The sequence below is a fragment of the Lepidochelys olivacea genome (assembly GCF_965140295.1).
Source record: "Lepidochelys olivacea isolate rLepOli2 genome assembly, chromosome: 6".
Taxonomy (NCBI): domain Eukaryota; kingdom Metazoa; phylum Chordata; order Testudines; family Cheloniidae; genus Lepidochelys; species Lepidochelys olivacea.
This window is the reverse complement of record NC_140416.1, coordinates 3466552-3486775: the sequence shown is the minus strand read 5'-3', so window position 1 is coordinate 3486775 and position 20224 is coordinate 3466552. Positions and strand designations below refer to the sequence as shown.

The following is a 20224-nucleotide window of genomic DNA, read 5'->3' as shown; positions in this document are numbered from 1 at the left end:
GAAGGGGTAGCGATCCGAGGGCTTGATGAGTCTCGGCAGTCTCTCCGTCACATCACGAATCTTAGCCCCTGGCAAGCAGCCCCCTCTTCAGCCAGACCTGACTGATCTTGGCCCTTAACTCCTTCAGGGCTCCCAGCAGGTGCTGCCTGCCTGTCTTCTCCATTGGATCTGGGACAGCAGAGAGACAAGAGCAGGAAGCTGAGTCACTGGTGCTCAGAAAGCAAGGGGAGGAGCTACAAGGCCAAACCCCCTCAACATGGTCCCTTAGCCCCGCCCTCTCTTGAAGAAAAAATAAAGTTGCTCTCATCTGTCAGTGGTGGCTTCCTGCCCTCCAAGCGGCACAGGGATGAGTCCCTGGGGCTGTTGTATTTATTCGTGAATGGGCAACGTGTACCAAATTCGCGGCCGTGAAAAACGCATCGTGGACCGTGAAATCTGGTCTCGCCACGAAAACTGGTCTCGTGTCTACTTTTACCCTCTACCATATCCAGCTTTCACAGGGGAGACCAGCATTTTCAAACGGGGGGGGGGTCACGACGCAATAAAGGGTCGCGGGAGGGGGGGTCACAAGGTTATTGCAGGGCAGTTGCAGTGTTGCCGTCTTTACTTCTGCGCTGCCTTCAGAGCTGGGCGGCCGGAGAGCGGCGACGGCTGGCGGGGCGCCCGGCTCCGAAGGCAGCAGCGCAGACGGAAGGGGGGCAAGACCAGACCGTGCCACGCTCACTTCTGCGCGGCTGCTGGCCGCGGTGCTGCCTTCGGAGCCAGGATCCCGGCCGGCAGCCGCCGCCGTCCCGCCGCCCAGCTCTGAAGGCAGCGCCGCCGCCAGCAGCCGCGCAGAAGTAAGGGTGGCGATACCATGACCCCCATTACAATAACCTTGCAACCCCCCCACCCCCCGACCACAACCTCCTCTTGGGTCAGGACCCCTGCAATTACAACACCGAGAAACCTCAGATTTAAAGAGCTGAAATAATGAATTTTACTATTTTTAAAATCCTATGAGTGTGAAACTGACCAAAATGGACCGGGAATTTGGTAGGGCCCTAATGATGTGAAATTGTCAGTGAAGACCGCAGGAGTTCGTTCCCTGCGCACTCGGGCTGTAGGGCAGTGAGGGGGAGAGGGGAGGTGCTAGCAATTCGTTCCAGGGGCAGTGAGTTCCACAGTCTGGGGCCTGAGAAGGCCCCTCCCCGGGCACAGACGATCTTCACCCTTGCAGTAGCTAAATCCAAGGATGGTGGAAATCCCAGAACTGGGGGTCATCTTGGTATCCCAGAACCAGCCCACTTAGCACCTGGGAATTTCCAGATGCCTCAGTTTCCCCATCTGTACACTGGAGACGATAATCCTTTGTCTATTGCTGTCCAGGGTAAGAATTTGTCCTTCTTCTGTAACTGTGCAGCCTCCAATGTAAATCTGGAGTGACCCCACTGATGTCAATGGAGTCACAGCAGGATTCGGAGCTTATTGAACCCGGCGTAACTGAATCCTGTCCGAAATCTGCTTTCCCTTTAGGCTCGGTTCCTCGTGCTGGTTCAAGCTGCTATCGCCGCTGGCAGGCAGCGTGGGCAAGGGAGAGCCCTAATTTCTGGACAGACCACATCAGGCGTGCGCACAGGGGGCTGCGGCCTCCCTCCCCGGCTGGCGGGAGCGGAGCGGAGCCGCCAGGCTGTGCTGCGGGGAAGCAGAGAGCGGAACAGGCGGGAGGAGGGAGGCGTGTGGCAACGGGGTTGGTTAAGGTGGAGCAATCACTTCCAGCCCTGCCTGATGCAGCTTCCTGATTCTTTCTCTGCTTGGGTCCGCTGCCCTCCGAGGGAGCATGGAGGGGACGGGGAGACAGCACCTGCTGCAGACCCTGGCAGGGCTGGGGAAGGACGAGCTCCGGAGATGGAAAGAGAAGCTGAGCAAAGTACCACTGAAGGAGGGATACCAGCGCATCCCCCAGGCCCTCCTGGAGGGAGCCGATCCGGGGGCCCTGGCCGAGCTGCTGATCAGCTACTATGGGGAGGAGTATGGGCTGCAGCTGGCTTTGCTTGCCCAGACTTTATGCAGTGCAGAACAAGCTGCAATGGAAGTCTCAAGGGCAGCTGGTGAGTTACCAGGCAGGAGGAGACCGGGCCCAGTGGATCCCCCAGTGCCTCTTGCGTCTTCCCCCAGCTATCCGCGCTAGCGACTGGGAACAGAGTCACGGGACAATCCCATCCCTGATCCAGTCCCCGCTCCCTGCCCGGCCTTCCCATTGCATCACCCCAAACTGGCACATCCTGCTGCCCAACTACCGTGCCCCGCCCTCCCCAATCCACTGTCCCAAGGATAGCTGGCAGCAGAGGCTAGGGCTGCCCCTGGAAATGAACCGCTGTCCCCAACAACCTTGTCTCTGTCCCATCCCCCATGCCATTGTCCTGGACCACGCCCCTCTCTGCCCCATACCTCCCATCACCACAGAGAATCACAGAAGTTTCAGGGTGGAAGGGACTATGAGAGGTCATCATGTCCAGCCCCCTGCACCGAGGTGGGACCAAGTAAACCTGGACCATCCCTGACAGGTGTTTGTCCAACCTGTTCTTAAAACCCTTCAGTGATGGGGACTCCACAACCCCCCTTGGAAGCCTGGTCCAAAGCTTAGCTACCTTGAGAGTTAGACAGATTTTCCTAATATCTAACCTACATCTCACTGGCAGCAGATTAAGCCAGTTACTTCTTGTCCTGCCTTTGGTGGACATGGAGAACCATTGATCCCTGTCCTCTTTATAAAAGCCCTGAACATCTTTTGAAGACTGTAATCTGGTCCCCCCTCTGCCTTCTTTTCTCAAGACTAAACATGCCTGGTTTTCTAAACTTTCTTTGTAGGTCAAGTTTCCTAAACCTTTGATCATTTTTGTTGCTCTCTCATGCACTCTCTCCAAATTATCTTAATCTTTCCTAAAGTATGGCATCCAGAATTGAACACAGTGCTCCAGCTGAGACCCCATCAGGGCTGAGTAGAGCAGGACAATTATCTTCCATGTTTTATATACAACACTCCAGTTAATACACCCCAGAATATTCGCCTTTTTCACAGCTGCATCACAGTGTTGACTCATATTCAATTTGTGACCCACTATAACTTGCCCGATCCTTTTCAGCAGTACGACACCTCAGCCAGTTATTCCCCATTTTGAAGTTGTGCATTTGGCTTTTCCCTCCAAAGTGTACTTCTTTGCACTTGTCTTCATTGAGTTTCATCTTATTGCTTTCAGACCAATTTGTCAAGACCCTTCTTAATTCTAATCCTGTGCTCCAAAGTGCTTGCAACCCCTCACAGCTTGAGGTCATCTGCAAATTTTATAAGCATCTCCCCACTCCATCATCCAAGTCATTAATGAAAATTGTGAACAGGACCCAGGACAGACCCCAGCAGGACCCCGCTAGATACATTCTCCCAGTTTGACAGTGAACCACTCATAGCTACTCTTTGAGTACGGGCTTTCAACCAGTTGTGCATTCACTTTATATTTGTTTCCTCTAGCCCTAGTTCGTTTATGAGGATGTCATGTGGACCTTATCAAAGGATGTACTAAAAACAAGATATATCATGGCTGCCTGTTTCCCCCACAGCCATTAGGCCAGTAATATTGTCAAAGAAGGAAGTTTGGCTGGTTTGGCATGATTTGTTTTTGAAAAATCCCTGCTGGCTAGTCCTTATAACCCTGTTGTCCTCCAGGGCTTATAAACCAACTGTTTAATCATTTGTTCCCGTCTCTTTCTAGGTAGCAGAATTCTATAATTTCCCAGGTCCCCTTTGCTCCTCTTTTTAAAGGCAGGTATTACGTTTGGCCTTTTTCGGTCCTCTGGAACCTTACCTGTCATCTGCGTATCTCAAAGATAATTGCTGATGGTCCCAAGATTGCTTCAGCTGGTTCCTTAAGCACCCTAGGATGAATTTCATCAGGCCTTGCTGACTTGAAAACCTCTAACTTATCTAGCTATTCTTTAAGTGCTTCCTTCCCTATTTGGGCTTGTGGTCATTTCCCCTTGCTGTTAATATTAATTGCGTTAAGTATCTGGTCACCATTAACCTCTTTTAGTGAAAACTGAAGCAAAAGAGACATTAAACATCTCACTCTTTTTTATGCCATCCATTATTAGCTCTCCTTCCCCACTGATGGGAGGACCTACACTTTCCTTCGTCTTTCTTAAGAACCTCTTCTTTCTGCCTTTTATGTCCCTTGCCAGGTGTGACTTATTTTGTGCCTTAGCCTTTCTGATTGTTTCCCTGCATGCTTGTGCTCCTCTGTAGCAATTCGTCCACATGTCTCCTTTCTGTGGGATTCCTTTTTGATTTTCAGGTCATTCAAGTCCTCCTGCTGAAGCCATAATGGTCTGTTATTATTCTTCATCTCTCTTCTTTTCATTGTGATAGTTGTACCTTTAATACGTTCTCCTTGGGAAGCTGCCAGCTCTTCTGAACTCCTTTTTCTCTTAGATTCTCTTCCCAGGGGACCTCAACTACCAGTTCTCTGAGTTTGTTGGTCAGCTTTTTTGAAGTCCATTGCCCTCATTCTGCTGCTCTCGCTCCTTCCTTTCCTTAGGATCGTGACATCTATCCTTTCACGACTGCTTTTACCCAAATTGCCTTCCACCTTCAGATTCGCAACCAATTCCTCCTGGTTGGACAGAATCAAGTCTCAAACGGTTGTCCCCTTGGTTTCTTCCTCTACTTTCTGAATCAGAAAGTTTCCCCAATACATGCCAAGAATTTATTGGACAGCTTGTGTTTTGCCGCATTACTTTTCCAACAGCTGGCCGGGGAGTTCAAAGTCTCCCATTACTACCAGGTCCTGTATTTTGGGTATTTCTGTTATTTGTTCTGGAAATGCCTCATCCGCAAATTTGGGGGTCTATAGAAGACCCCCTACATCACCCCTACTCTATACCCCTTTTATCTTGACCAGAGACTTTCAGCTGCTCTGCCTCTCATTTCCTTCGGGACTTCAGAACAAGTGTATACACTCTTGATATACAATGGAACCCTGTCTTCCTGTTTTCTCTGCCTGGCCTTCCTGAACAAGCTAGACCCCACTATTACAGTATTCCAGTCATGACACGTATCCCACCAGAGCTGTGTAATGCCGTACAATGTCCACTCTGCCCCGCACCACCCATCACCCCATGTGACCTGCACTCTGCCCACCACAACCCACCCCATGTGACCTGCACTCTGCCCACCACAACCCACCCCATCACCTGCACTCTGCCCACCACAACCCACCCACCTGCCCAATGCAACCTCGTCCCTATCCCCACCATCACCCCCTGCAACCTCCACTCGGCACATTTACACAGTGGTGACTGAGATCAGAATCCAGGCCAGTCTTGTCTCCATTGGCATCAGGAGGCTCACTCCAGATTCACACCGGGGGTCACTGAGATCAGAAGTTGGCTCACATTTTTCAGAATGTCAGTCCCATTTTGTTTTTCTTTCCAGGATTAACCAGTGGAGAAGCTGAATCCACCCCTAGTTCTGCTGCACACACAGCGGCCGCAGGGGAGTGCTGCTTCTCTCTGTCTAACATACGCACTGGCCCACTGCAGCAAAAATGTGTCCCCCTTCCCAGTGCTATTCCTGGCCACCACAATCTGTACAAGTAACTAGGCCTGTGTACAGCCTGAAATCTACTTGATTGCAGATTCTCACTCACATCCTCTCCCAAACTCCAATCTGTGCATTGTCACCGTGCGGCTGTTAGCCAGCTGTTGTGCCCCACCCCAGAGGTGGCTGCATTTCAACAGCAGACGAGTGATTCATGTGCACCGTCGCTGTGTGGCTGTTAACCAGCAGCCTCGCCTCAGCGATAGCTAATTTCTAATGCTGTTTAGCATCGCTGTGTGTCTTCTAAGCAGCTGTCATATCCCACCAAAGCAAGACAGCAGGAAGTATGTGGGGGAGGGAGGGACGGGGTTGGATACTACACTAGATGGGCCTGTAGCTCTGACCTGGAGCAGCAGGGAGGGAGCAGAAACCCAGGCTAGATGGGCCCATTAGTTAAGGGGCCAGTAAGGCCTCAGGGTGCATAGGGGGACAAGTACTGGGCCTAGGGTGACCAGACAGCAAGTGTGAAAAATCAGGACGGGGGCGGGGGGTAATAGGAGCCTATATAAGGAAAAGACCCAAAAACCGGGACTGTCCCGATAAAAGCGGGACATCTGGTCACCCGAACTGGGCCCTGTGTATGACACGCATCCTCTTGGACTCTTTGTAGGCTCTGTGTCACACCTCTCCGAGGTCACGGATGAGCAGCTGGGGAGCAGTCTTTCAGTGCTTCAGAGGAAAAAACAAAAATCCTTGCCCAGCCGGCCTCTGCCTCGGGAGTGGCTCAGCAAGCTGACGGGCAAGAAGGGGAAGCAGCATCAAGCCTCCCCAGGCGGTGAGTGCAGCTGGCCAGTGCACGGTTTTCCCACCCCGTGGAAATTTTCAAGCCTTCAAGTAAGCTTTCCCATCCCTGATCGGGATGAGACAGCAAAATCTCAAATATTTCGGCAAAGTGAAAAACTAAACACTTTTCAGTTCAGGTCCCTCAGGACATTTCAGGTTGGTTTCGACTTCTCTTGCTGTTCGGGTGGGTGGTTCCCACCTCCTTTTTTCGAAAGTCTAATTAGCTAAGATTTGGAAATGGAACAATGGTTTGAACCGGAAAACCTGGCAGTTCTCATAACAAACAAGGCTTTATTGTCACTGGGAAAAAAGGGTCTCATGGAAAAATTCCTGACCAGCTGTAAAGTGATGTCTGTAGGCAACCGCATCAGCGCCTAGACGACCGAGCCGATGGTGCCAATCAGTTAGCTGCGGGGAACCAGGTGGAGGCGCTGGTGGGGGGGCGGGTGCGCCCCCATGGGCCAGGGAGAGAGACACAGACTGCCCTGCAGTAGCGACTGGGAAAGGGGGTGAGGACCCGGCAATGCCCACCTAGCCCTGCCTGCTTGGGACCAGATCCTTCCAGAGTTACCCGAGGCCATCAAGATCAGAATCTAACCCTGACTCAATTGCTGAAAGTGGAGTCACTCCAGATTCACATCAGGGTCACTGCTATCACAATTTGGCTCACATTTTTCAGTAGATGTTCAGTTACGTTTGGTTTTTCTTCTCAGGATCCTTTAGTGAAGAGACTCAATCCACCTCTGGGTCTAGTACAGGGACAGAGGCGGCAGGAGGTGGGTAGCACTGACAACAGCTCAGCTTCTGTCTGCCTAACATACACACTGACCCAAAAAGTGTGTTTGCCTTCAGGTACTATTGGGGCCACCTTACTCCTGGCAACCACAACTCTATACAAGTAACCAGGCCTATGTACGGCCTGAAATCTCCTTGATGCAGGATTCTCGTTCACATCCTGTCCCAAACTCCAAGCTGTGCCCTGTCACTGTGCAGCAGTTTGCCAGCTGCTGCGCCCCACCCCAGAGGTGGCTGCATTTCAGCAGCAGGTGAGCGATCCCTGCGCACCATGGCTGTGCGGCTGTTAACCAGCTGCCCCACCTTGGAGGCAGCTGCTTTTCAATGCTGGGTGGCTTTGCTGCGTGTCTTCTCAACAGCCATCACACCCCGCCGAATCGAGACAGCGGGGGGGGGGGAGGAGATATGAGGCTAGATGGGCCAAGGGGTCTGATCCGGGGCAGCAGGGAGGGGGTGGGAACCCAGGCTAGGTGGGCCATTAGTCAGGGGTGGGGGGCAGGTATTGGGCTGTGTGTGTGACGCGCTCCCTCTATGTCTCCCTCCAGGCCCCATGAGGGAACAGGGCCCTGTCTCACAGCCCTCTGAGGACGTCAACGTGCTGCGGGATATGGGGTTGATGCCGCCTGAGGGGAGCAGGTTTTCAGGGAGAACAGTGATGATGAAGGTCGTCTTCCCTGGCCTGAGTTTACCTAAACCTTCGCGGTGGATAAGGAAGTTGCAGGGCAAGAAGGCGAAGCCGCATCAGGCCTTCACAGGCAGTGAGTGCAGCTGGCCAGGACACTGTTTTCCTGGCTCAGGATTCTCATTCACTTCCTGTCCCAAACTCCTATCGGTGCCCTGTCACTGGGCGGCTGTTAGCCAGCTGCTGTGCCGCACCCCAGAGAAGGCCGCTTTTCAGTACTGTGTGGCATCGCTGTGTGCCTTCTCAGCAGCCGTCATGCGCCCGCCCCCCCCCCAAGCCAGGACAGCAGGAAGTTTGCGGGGGCAGGAGATGGCATACTGAGCTAGATGGGCCCGCTGGTCTAATCCAGGAGGGCAGGGGGAGGGATAGCAGTCTAGAAGGGGTTATTTGCTTGAGGCTCTCATTCTCTCTCAGCCCAGCTACAGACCTGGACCCCTTGTACAACCAGAGAGGTGGGTCCAGTCCCCAGGCGGAGGAGAATGGGGAGCTGGGGGAGGAGACTGAGAGGGAGAATGAGGGGGAGGAGGGAATGACCCATTATAAAAGCTCATGGGGATGTCCCCGCCGGCTGCGGCTGGTGGCCTGGAAATCGACACGCAGGGCTGGACATCGTGGAAAGAGCTCTAGGGCTGGTTGGAGGCTGTGCTGGAAAAGCAGCATCTGGGCAGCGAGCATCCCAGGGTGGGACTCGCTGGATCTTGGCAGGGGCAACCAGGAGACATGGGCCCATTGCTCTGATGCAGAGGGCTGGATGGGCCCATGGGTCTGACCCAGGGTAGCAGGGAGGAGTCGGGATGCTGGGCTAGATGGGCCCATTCTTTGATGCTTTTCTAACTCTGAGAGGAAAGTGATCAGGAACAGTCAGCATGGATTCACCAAGGGAAGGTCATGCCTGACTAATCTAATCGCCTTCTATGATGAGATTACTGGTTCTGTGGATGAAGGGAAAGCAGTGGATGTATTGTATCTTGACTTTAGCAAAGTTTTTGACACGGTCTCCCACAGTATTCTTGTCAGCAAGTTAAAGAAGTATGGGCTGGATGAATGCACTATAAGGTGGGTAGAAAGTTGGCTAGATTGTCGGGCTCAACGGGTAGTGATCAATGGCTCCATGTCTAGTTGGCAGCCGGTGTCAGGTGGAGTGCCCCAGGGGTTGGTCCTGGGGCCGGTTTTGTTCAATATCTTCATAAATGATCTGGAGGATGGTGTGGATTGCACTCTCAGCAAATTTGCGGATGATACTAAACTGGGAGGAGTGGTAGACATGCTGGAGGGCACGGATAGAATACAGAGGGACCTAGACAAATTGGAGGATTGGGCCAAAAGAAATCTGATGAGGTTCAATAAGGATAAGTGCAGGGTCCTGCACTTAGGACGGAAGAACCCAATGCACAGCTACAGACTAGGGACCGAATGGCTAGGCAGCAGTTCTGCGGAAAAGGACCTAGGGGTGACAGTGGACGAGAAGCTGGATATGAGTCAGCAGTGTGCCCTTGTTGCCAAGAAGGCCAATGGCATTTTGGGATGTATAAGTAGGGGCATAGCGAGCAGATCGAGGGACATGATCGTCCCCCTCTATTCGACACTGGTGAGGCCTCATCTGGAGTACTGGGTCCAGTTTTGGGCCCCACACTACAAGAAGGATGTGGATAAATTGGAAAGAGTCCAGCGAAGGGCAACAAAAATGATTAGGGGTCTGGAACACATGATTTATGAGGAGAGGCTGAGGGAGCTGGGATTGTTTAGCCTGCAGAAGAGAAGAATGAGGGGGGATTTGATAGCTGCTTTCAAGTACCTGAAAGGGGGTTCCAAAGAGGATGGATCTAGACTGTTCTCAGTGGTAGCTGATGACAGAACAAGGAGTAATGGTCTCAAGTTGCAGTGGGGGAGGGTTAGGTTGGTTATTAGGAAAAACTTTTTCACTAGGAGGGTGGTGAAACACTGGAATGCGTTACCTAGGGAGGTGGTGGAATCTCCTTCCTTAGAAGTTTTTAAGGTCAGGCTTGACAAAGCCCTGGCTGGGATGATTTAATTGGGGATGGGTCCTGCTTTTGAGCAGCGGGTTGGACTAGATGACCTCCTGAGGTCCCTTCCAACCCTGATATTCTATGATTCTATGATTCTATGATTCTCTCTCTTTCTCTGCCTGGACCCTGCTATGGAAGCAGCCTTCCCACAACGCTCCCAGAGCACTGTGCATCATCCCCAGGAGGAGTCTGTTTATGGCAGTGTCCCTCAGGAACCTCCTGCCCTGCCGGCTGGGGCCATGGGAGAAGTCACACTGATGTCGGGGAAGAAAAAGACCGGGGGTCCCGTTCCCCCTGTGCTGGAGGCACTCGGTGGGGGGCCAGGTGTGTTGGGAAAGAAGTTACTGGGAGGGAGCTCCCCGGGGTGGGATACCAGACTAGCTGGTCATTCTAGTCCCAGCTCCCTAGGGGCATGCGCTGGGTGTCTTGTGACTGCATCTGCAGGTGAAGCGGTGACAAAGGGGGTGGGATCCCCGAGGGCTGGACACCACCTCACAGACAGCTAAGCCAACTCCTCTTCTCCCTCTGCCTCCAGAGTGACCCAGCTGGGCACAGGGCCTCCAGATCAGTGAACTCCCCATCTCTCCAGCCACCACCCCATGACAAGCAGCGGGGATTTCCTCTGGTCCAGCTGATCAGCAGCGGACAGGAGGCGCTGGGAGGGAGAGGAAGAGCTGATTGGTGGGATAGTGGGCGCATTTTTTTCCATGGGGGCGCCAACCCCGGAGCACCCACGGAGTCAGCGCGTATGTCTGGGGCACAAGGTCCCTCCAGCCAAATGGGCTTTGGAGGGCTCCCCTTTAAAGGCATAGATTCCCCCTCCCATCCTGGGAGCAGATGAAGGGGCCGGGCTCAGCTCTGAAGACAGAAATGGCCCCCGGTAAACAGATGTGCTCTAGTGGGACATTACTGAGAGTATCCAATTCAGGACGAACTGCCAAGAAACAGGGCAGTCACAGCCCAAGCCTGGTGGTCCTCCACTTATAAGATACACCAGACCAGCCCACAAAAAGAACTTCTGTCTCACCACACTGGCTATCAAGAAGTTAGAGGAGCAATTCCCTCAGATACTCCAGTTCCCTGCGTCACCACCAGCCGCACTCCTTATAGGGATAAGTGTTCTTAAAACCAGTGTCCCCAGTTCGTACTTCAATCAGATAACATCATATCCCCTCACATGTAGCCACCGTTACTCCCAAGCCTGGTCACCACCAGTCCTGTTGTCAGTGGAATCTGACTGATACATGTTCGACCCTGGCTGGATTCCCCCAATTGATGTATTTTATAATCATATGGTAAAAATGAGAAAGTCCGTAATTTTTCAGTAACAGTGGCTGACACCTTTGTATTGTTATGTCTGATTTTGTAAGGAAGTCGTTTTTAAGTGAGGTGAGACTTGGGGGTACCCAAGACAAATCAGACGCCTGAAAGGGGTACCGTCGTCTGGAAATGTTGAGAGCCACTGCTTTAATCACCCAGCTAAAGCTTGATCGGAATTTTTCAGATTTCAGATTTAAAAATTGAGTTGGCATTTTGGCCAGAAAAATTTTTTTTAAGCCATCATGAGAACCGGCTGAAAATTTGGAATTTCCATTTTGTGAACTTCTGCATGAGGCTGACCCTTGATTTTCGTTCCAAATTGAAACCAAATCCAAAATCTTGTGCCAAACCTCCCTTGATGGAAATTTTGCTTGAAACTCAGACCTCAGCCTCTTCCTCTTCCTCTTCCTCCACGTCCTCCTTTTAAAAAGATGCCAAAATCTGCACAATTTCAGTTCCAATGAAAGGGCATCGCTCGACAGAAAAACGTTGCATCAGAAAAGCTCTTCTCATTATAGCTTTTTTCTGGTTTTCAACCAAACTGGGTTGACCACGGGGTCAGGATCATCGTGAGTGCTAGAAGCCCTGCTGGATAAAACGTGTCAAAGTTCATAAGATGAACATAAGATCATAAGAACGGCCAGACTGGGTCAGACCAAAGGTCCATTTAGCCCAGTATCCTGTCTGCCGACATTGGCCAATGCCAGGTGCCCCAGAGGGAATGAACAGAACAGGGAATCATCAAGTGATCCATGCCGTCACCCATTCCCGGCCTCTGGCTAACAGGCTAGGGCCACGCTCCCTGCCCAATAGCCATTGATGGAGCTATCCTCCATGAACTTATCTAGTTCTTTTTTGAACCCTGTTATGGTCTTGGCCTTCACACCATCCTCTGGCAAGGAGTTCCACAGGTTGACTGTGCACTGTGTGAAAAAATACTTCCCTTTCTTTGTTTTAAACCTGCTGCCTATTAATTTCATGAAGAAAAGTGTGTGGGGCGGGGAATTGATCTATTTCTGTCATTCCCCCTCCCGAGCTCTACCGATGTTGTTTGTTATTGGTATTATCCTGGCTCCTTGGAGCCGTACTCCTGGCTCAGGATCCCATTGTGTATGGACACAGAACAAAAAGACAAGTCCCACACCCAGAGTGCTGGCAATCTAAGCAGTGAAATCATTGAGCTCTGCTGATGAACAGCTGGTACTAATCCTGGTCTCTCTCACCCATAGGACGTGCAAGTCACACGCCAGCTCTTCATGATTTAATTTCCTTTGGTGAAAACCCAGCAGTGGCATCAGCAGGTGAGCCCGGAATTGCCCAGAGGGATGGAATGGGCCCGATGGGAACTCGCTGCAGGGTGGACAGTGACAGCGCCGGGGCTGTGTCTCACTGCAGTCCTGCTGGGTTTTTCCCTAAGGGAAGCTGGGGTCAGCGAGATCAGAATCTGGCCCAGACTCCATTGACACCAGTGGGGTCACTCCAGATTTACACCACGGTCACTGAGGTCAGAATGTGGCTTAATTTTTTCAGCGTTTTGGCCCTTTCCCTCTGTTTTGCCCTGCAGGATCTTTGGATAACGAGACTGAGCCCAACCCTAGTTCGGAGGCAGGGACAGCTGAGGTTGAAGGTGAGTGGCACCGATCACAGCTCTGCTCCTTCGCTTCTACCATACACACTGGCCCATCACTTCCAGAGGTTCTTCGGCCCTCCCAGTGCCAATGGGGCCACCTTATTCCTGGCAACCATAATTCTGTACAAGCAGGTAGGCCCTGTGCACAGCCTCCGAGTCCAGTAGGTTCAGGATTCTCCTTCACCACCTGTCCCTAACTCCCAGTGTCACTGTGTGGCTGCTAGCAAGCTGTTGCGCCCCACCCCAGAAGCAGCTGCATTTCACTGCTCAGTGAACGATTCCTGTGTGACGATGCTGTGCATCTCTCACCCAGCTGTCCCACCCCAGAGGTGGCTGTGTTTCAGCATTGGATATGCTATCGCTGTGCAGTGTTGCTGTGAGGCAGTTACACAGCTGCTGTGTCCCACCCCAGAGGTGGCTGCACTTGTATCCTGGAAAGCAGTTTGGGATGGAAGAGGCCTGGGAAATAGATGCTAATGACGTTATTGACATTATTAACAATTCATCCCTCCCCAGAGATCATCTGCCAACAGACTCTGCTTCTCTCCGCTGGGGCTGGGGCTGCCGGTGAGTGAGGTTGAAATGGACCCAGTGGCGGGTGGTCTGATGGGCCTCGCTCATGACTGAGCAGAGAGAAACCAAATGTCCACTTTTGGCTCTGACCGTCCCCTGATCAGACCTTGTCTCTGCCCCCAGCACCTGCATCAGGTTTAATCTCCACTGTCTGCAGGATCACTCTGGGGTCTCCTCTCCCTCCATTCCACCCGCTCCACATCCTTCCCGGTCCTCTCCCCTTTACACCCTGATCCCCCTCCCTGACCCCGCCTTTCCCACCCCACCCTCTGACCCAGCATAGAGCCCTTCCCACAGGCCTTGCCAGCCCAGCACACTACACAGCGGCAGCGGCAGGGCTGGGCAGACACAAAGAACAGACCCATCTGCAGGGAAGTTTGCTGATGGAAATGCCCAGGTCCCATTGCTCTGCACAGGGGAAGGGGGCTCCTTATTCAACGTTGTGAGAATGTGAGATGTGAAAGGGTCTTTCCCCCTCGCAGCCACAGGAGAGACCAGCCTGAGTGAGGATCCCAGCAGGGACCCCTGGGGACAGGACAAATGTGACTTGTGTCCCAGAGAGGAGGTAAAGAATTGTGGGATCACTCGGATCCTTTTCTGTCTGTCCATCTATCACCACTTCCCTTCTCTCTTTCTCTCCCTCGCCTCAGCCATACCTCTGAGAATTTCACCAATGCTCAGGGCTGGGGCATTTTGGGCATTTGGGAAACACCCCTGGGGAATGACTGACTGTGGGGCTGGAATCCAGCTGATCACAGAGTCCCCCCCTGCCAGCCACTTTGCCAGGGTCCCAGGCCACAGAAACAGCCCCCAGCTGACCACTTGGCCACAGCTGTCCAGGTTCCCTCTGCAAAGAGCTCTGCAGTGGGAAATCCCCAATGGGGCTGAGTTAACGCCTGTTCCTGTGTTCTAGGATCCTCCAGAAGAAATACACCCTGAGACTGTTCGGGGCCCAGATAGGAAGCAGGAGACGTACAGGTGAGAGCTGGTCCTGGGAGTTCGGTGTCACCCCTCTCTGCAGCCGTGTCTGGGAGCGCAGGCCAGCTCCTATCACACTGAGTGCGCAGCATCCCATGGGGTGGGCTCCATGTAAAGAGACGCTTGCGTGGGTGGGTAGAGCAGAGCAGGGGGTGAATGAACCAGGAGTCTTGAGAGCTCTAGGAAGGGAGTGGGGTTTAGTGGGTCAGAGCAGCGGAGCTGGGACTGAGGACATCTGGGTTCTACTCTCAACTTTGCCACTTCCTCACTGAGTGACCTAGGACGAGTTATTTCTCCTCCCATGGCTCAGTTTCTCCAAATGGGGAGACAGTGTTCCCATATGTGATGCGGAGGAACGTAATGAATCCACTCATTTAGCCTGACTCTCCTTTGCTCCTCGGAGGAGGACAGGTCTGAGAAGGGCCAACTGTTCTCATTGTCACCCAACTTCAGTTGTTGGTTACAGAGTAACCCTGATAGCGAAGCACAGGGCTGAGCTGAAGGCAGAGTTAAGGGGATAAATGTGAGGGCACCCGGGGTCAGTTGGAAAAGGACGTGAGATGGTTCCAGCCAGTGCTGTTTAACCCTTTTCTCCCCACGCTGTGCAGGGTTCACATCCCAGAGGCAGGCTCCTTCCGTTGCTCTGAAACCGAACTGGGGTTCGAGGTAAGAGCAGCCGTGACCATCCAGTACGGATACGACTCCTGGGATCAGCATCTGAGCGCATCTGAGAAGCAGCAATGGATGGTGTCCGGCCCTTTGTTCAACATCCAGGTGGAACCAGCTAGGGCCGTGGCAGCCGTTCACCTCCCGCACTTCCTGTGCCTTGCGGGTACGGCCGGAAATAATCAAAGTAGCAATAACTGTACATGGTAATGCCAAGCCCAGTCGCCAGTGTGCTTGCAATCACCATGGGAATGGTCACTCTAGAAACCCAGCCATGCGACCCAGACTCATATTGAGCCATAACCACCATCTCCTGAGTCAGACCCACGGTGACACTGTGAGTTGTAATCCTTAGACCAATCAGGGTTTTAGCTACATCACAGCCTGAAACAGAGCCCTAATCATAGAGCTTCTCCTCATCTTCATAATCCTGGCCTCCAGCCCCTGCTCTCACCCACCAGCCTGTGCTCCTCTCCCAGGGACAGAACCCAGGAGTCCTGGCTCCTAGCCCTCCCTTCTCTAACCCATCAGAGACCCCACTCCCCTCCCCTCCCCAGAGCCAGGGTAGAAACCAGGAGTCCTGGCTCCCACCTGGCCACTCTACTCACCTACCCACGCTTCCCCTTTGTTTGCTTTATAATCCACCCCCAGGGGGAGAGGTCGATGCCTCCCGGATGCGAATTGCCCATTTCGTTGACGGGCGGATGACCCTGGAAGAGCCAACAGGGGTGAGGCCATTCCATGCCGTTCTGGAGAACCCCAGTTTCTCCCCTCTGGGCGTGCTCTGGAGGAAGATACAGTCTAAATGCCAGGCAAAAGTCCACACCCTGGCACTGCTCTACCGGGCACTCAGGTCTGCGAACACAACCCTGCACCTCTACCTGATCCCCAATGACCACTCCCTGAGACAGGTAACCGGGAACCGACCGCACACACCGGGGCCACCAGTCAGCCTAGAGTGTGGGATAGCAGATAGCAGGGCATGCGGGCACTGCCCACCGAGCGGCAGAGGAGATCCATTGTGCTGGACGCTGCCCAGAGCCCGGCTGAGATCGGGACCCCCCTCGGGCCGGGCACTGCCCTGACACATCAAGTGAGACAGTTGCTGCCCCAAGCAGTTAAGAATCTAAATAGACCAATGGAGGATTATTCTTCCCATTTCACAGATGGGAAACTAAGGCCCAGGGAGATTCAGTGGCTAGCCCAAGGCCATACAGGGAGTCTGTGGAAGAGCCAAGGGCTGAACCTGGCTCCCCTGGGTCCCAGCCCAGGGCCTTAACACAAGCCAACCTTTCCCTCTCGTTGTGGGTGGCTGTGCGGGAAGGCCAGGGGGAAGCAGGACCCTGACAGCAGGAACCTGGGCATGGGGCTCTGTATTCCCCAGCCATGGCTCTGCTTGTGCCCTACAGGCTGTTAATGACCATGAGTCCAAATGCCCCTCGGTGCGTGTGCACAAGCCTTCCAGGACCAAGCCCTTGAAATTTGGCTCCTGTTGTGTGGTATCCAGCTCATCCCAGCTTGAGGTGATACCAGAGGTGAGTGACAGGCTTAAAATCACCAGCCCCTCAAGTCCTTACTCTGTTCTGTCCCAATGTGGCATTAGGGGGCGCTGTGCTGCAGGGAGCGGGGCAGGGACTCAGTAGGGGGCACTGTCCCCTCACAGCCATTTTTGACCCCAGTGCCTCGCAGTGGCACTAGGGGGCGCTGTGCTGCAGGGAGCAGGGCAGGGGATCAGTAGGAGGCGCTCTCCCCTCACAGCCAATGCTGACCCGGTGCCCCAGCATGGCGTGCCCCCGCTGCGCCGCAGGAAATGAAGTGGAGGGGGGAGCTCAGGAGGGTCTGCTGGCTCAGGCAGGGTCATTCCTAATGGACTGTCTTCCCTTCCCATCAGGAGCTGGAGTTCTGTTATCTGGACCCCAAGATGGAGCAGGCGTACCTGGAGATCTACATCCGGGACATGCAGGAGGGGCTGCAGCTCAGCCTGTTGGAAAAGATAGAAGGGGAACCGATCTGGAAGGCTTTGGTGAGACCAGGTAGGCTCAGCCCAGCCGAAGGCGGGGACAGAAGTGTGTGCATGGCGATGGGTGGAGAGATGGAATGGTGCATATATAGATGGAGGGATGAATGGGCGTGTCTGGGGATGGATGGGTAAGTGTATGTGGGTGGATGGATGGATGGGTGCATGCATGGAATGGTGTATATAGACATGGAGGGATGGAAAGTTGTGGATGGAGGGTATATGGGGATGGATAGACAGATGAATAGATAGACCAGCAGTCAATGAAATAGGATTAGCTAGATTAGCCAGATCAGCGTTTGAGGATCCAGGGATGTAGCTAGCTAAATAAACCAGCACTTTAGGGTCTAGTGATGGATGGATGTTTCTCTGCAACCTGGTGGCAATAAATACATAAATTACAATGTGACTAATTTAGCCAATCAGATTGAACAGTCCCCGCTAGGACATAACCAAAAGCAGCCACATTAATCAAAACCCTTTGGATCCAACCTCCTGACTCTCCTTCCCTTCTCTCTTCCAGAAGACGTGATGGTCTGTGTTTCATCTGCCCAAATGCAGACAGGTTAGTAGGGATTCACTGAGCCGCAAAACCTGTTCTCTGATCCCAGCACTTCTGGACACAAAATGCTTGTGAAAGCCCCTGCGATCCTTTGTGATCATTTGGTGTCCAGCATTGTTTATCCTCCCAGAGTGTCGACTCTTCTTGAAATCTCTGGAGCCTGGGGACTCTCCACATTGGAAAGTTGAAAGATTGTTTTGGATCATGAATAGAGCAGGGCAAATAATGGATTTGCTTGTTTGCTTTGGCAGCTCCAAAAACCTGGGCGGGTGGGGGTGGAATTCATATCGGGTCAAATTAAATGTTTCATTTGACCTGAAATTGAAATGGTTTGATTTCAGCTCTTTTTAATAAAAGCAAAGGAAATGCAGGGCTAGATTCAAAAACTAGGGGTGGGGGTGCTCCTCTTATACCTAGTGGTTAGAGCACTCACCTGGGAGGGGGAGACCTTGGTTCAAATCCATACTCTGGAGGAAGAATTTGAACCTGGATCTCCAACATCCCAGCAGAGTACCCTAACCACCAAGCTCTAGTCTATTTTGAGGAAGCCCTTAGTCTCTCCTGTTGGAGCTGTACCACTGGGTATAAAAACTTGAATAGTCATTGAGCCAAAGAGAGATCATGAGAAAAACTGTTTGGGGCACTTATCTGCGAGATCGATTCTAGTCCCTGTTCTCTGTCCTTCCCCGCTCCAGAGGCAGCTGCAATTCAGCATTTCACGAGTGATCCCTGTGCCCTACTGTTACTAAACAGCTGCCATGTCCTACCCCAGAGGCAGGTGCATTTCACAGCTCAGTGAGCAATCCCTTCGGAGCACTGCTGTTTTGCTCCACCCCAGAGGTGGCTGCATTTCAGTGCTGGGGGAGCAATCCGTGGCAATGAGTAATGTGATGCTTGCAGCGGATGCTTGTAAATCTTGTACAAACTTCGAATCCATTAGGAGCAAGGCCCTAGAGAAACAGAAGGTCTGACTGTTCCATGGCATGATGAGAAACAGCAATTCTCTTCTCTTTGTCTCTCCCCTCAGAAGAACATTTCATCGACCAGCACCGAGAACAGCTGATCCAACGGGTGCGCCAGGTGGACGGCGTGCTGGATAAACTGTACAACACCGTGCTGGACAATGAGCAGTACCAGAGCATCCGAGCCGAGAGAACGGACCCGGAGAAAATGAGGAAGCTCTTCGACCTGCTCCCGAGTTGGAACCAGGACTGCAAGGACCAGCTCTACCAGGTGCTGGAGGCCAAGCAGAAATTCCTCATCCGAGAGCTTAAGGGGACATAAGACTGGCTGCCCTGGATCAGACCAGGGGCCCATCTAGCTCAGTATCCTGTTTGTGACAGGGGCCAGTACCAGCTTCTTAAGGGGAAGGTGCAAGACCCTCCTCCTTGACAAATCTGGACTAATCTGCCCATGTTGGGTTAAACCCAGTGTCCCCAACTGGGTAATCCATTCTGCTTCCTTAAAATCTTTCCTGGCTGCGACACTCTGTACCTCAAAGCAGCACCCTGGAACCCCTGTATTCACCACGGTCATGTAATTATTATAAGTTTTGTACAAAGGATGTCTTTGTGAGGGATCATTTTAAAAGTCTTGATCTGTTGAACATTAACAGCCTGTTGGACTGTGTGTGCTAACACTGTGTGTGAAGTTATGAAGTGCTGTTGTATGTGTTAGTGTAATATGTGGTGAGGTTGGGCACACCCACAACCAACCTTTCACTGAAAACAAAGGAGCAGCCATCCATAGCCAGAGGGACGATTATGGCTCGTCAACATCCAACCCACTATCCCACAGACTTCTCTGAGAAGGCAGGTACGGAATGGAAACTGCTTGACCCATGGGGACTGCCTGACCCCCACGTCACAGCACAGATCTTTCCATCAAGCTGGAAGAAAGTCTAAAAGTGGAGAAGTGACATCATCACTGGGACTCTCCCCACTCCCCATCTCAACACCTGGAAGCACATCTGGAAGACAATGACTTTGAACTGAGGGAAGTTTGGTCCCAGGATGGAAGGTGTTAGAGGGCTTTCCCTCAACACTCCCACTCCACTGGTTCTTGTCACGCAGACAGCAAGCAGCAAACGATCAGAAGTCTGAGGTGTAGACAACGCGATGTTTAGTGGGGTTAGTTCCCAACAAGCATATCCAGAGCTCTACACACCAGCAAAATCTGCATCTGTTTCCTAGTGTTCAGTTCCCAGCTCTGATACCACGGAGCATTTACCCCGTGTCCCCCTTCCCAGCTCAAAACATAGAGAATCCCTCTAGGCAAAACCTTAAGTTACAAAAAAGACACACAGACAGGAATAGTCATTCTATTCAGCACAGCTATTTTCTCAGCCCTTTAAAGAAATCATAATCTAACACATACCTAGCTAGATTACTTACTAAATTCTAAGACTCCATTCCTGTTCTGTCCCCAGCAAAAGCAGCATACAGACAGACCCAGACCCTTTGTTTTTCTCCCTCCTCCCAGCTTTTGAAAGTATCTTGTCTCCTCATTGGTCATTTTTGTCAGGTGCCAGTGAGGTTACCTTTAGCTTCGTAACCCTTT

The 20224-nt window shown here is 52.4% G+C and overlaps 2 protein-coding genes across 2 annotated transcripts in view; one reads left to right on the top strand and one right to left on the bottom strand.

Moving 5' to 3' along the window:
* LOC311522703 (apoptosis-associated speck-like protein containing a CARD) overlaps positions 1 to 20224 on the bottom strand; it is a 71780-nt gene that overhangs the window by 48180 nt on the left and 3376 nt on the right. The gene's annotated exons all lie outside the window — the stretch shown is intronic.
* On the top strand, positions 1820 to 19428 carry LOC311522634 (uncharacterized protein; the record flags this gene model as incomplete). The annotated part of the gene is made up of 16 exons (XM_084632092.1): positions 1820 to 2090; positions 6243 to 6407; positions 7129 to 7191; positions 7756 to 7968; positions 10061 to 10243; positions 12469 to 12540; positions 12804 to 12866; positions 13386 to 13436; positions 13925 to 14007; positions 14356 to 14420; positions 15029 to 15252; positions 15738 to 15997; positions 16496 to 16621; positions 16978 to 17119; positions 17627 to 17668; positions 18693 to 19428. 16 exons carry the CDS (start codon positions 1820 to 1822, stop codon positions 18947 to 18949), a joined length of 2280 nt encoding a protein of 759 aa, XP_084488218.1. The 3' UTR covers positions 18950 to 19428.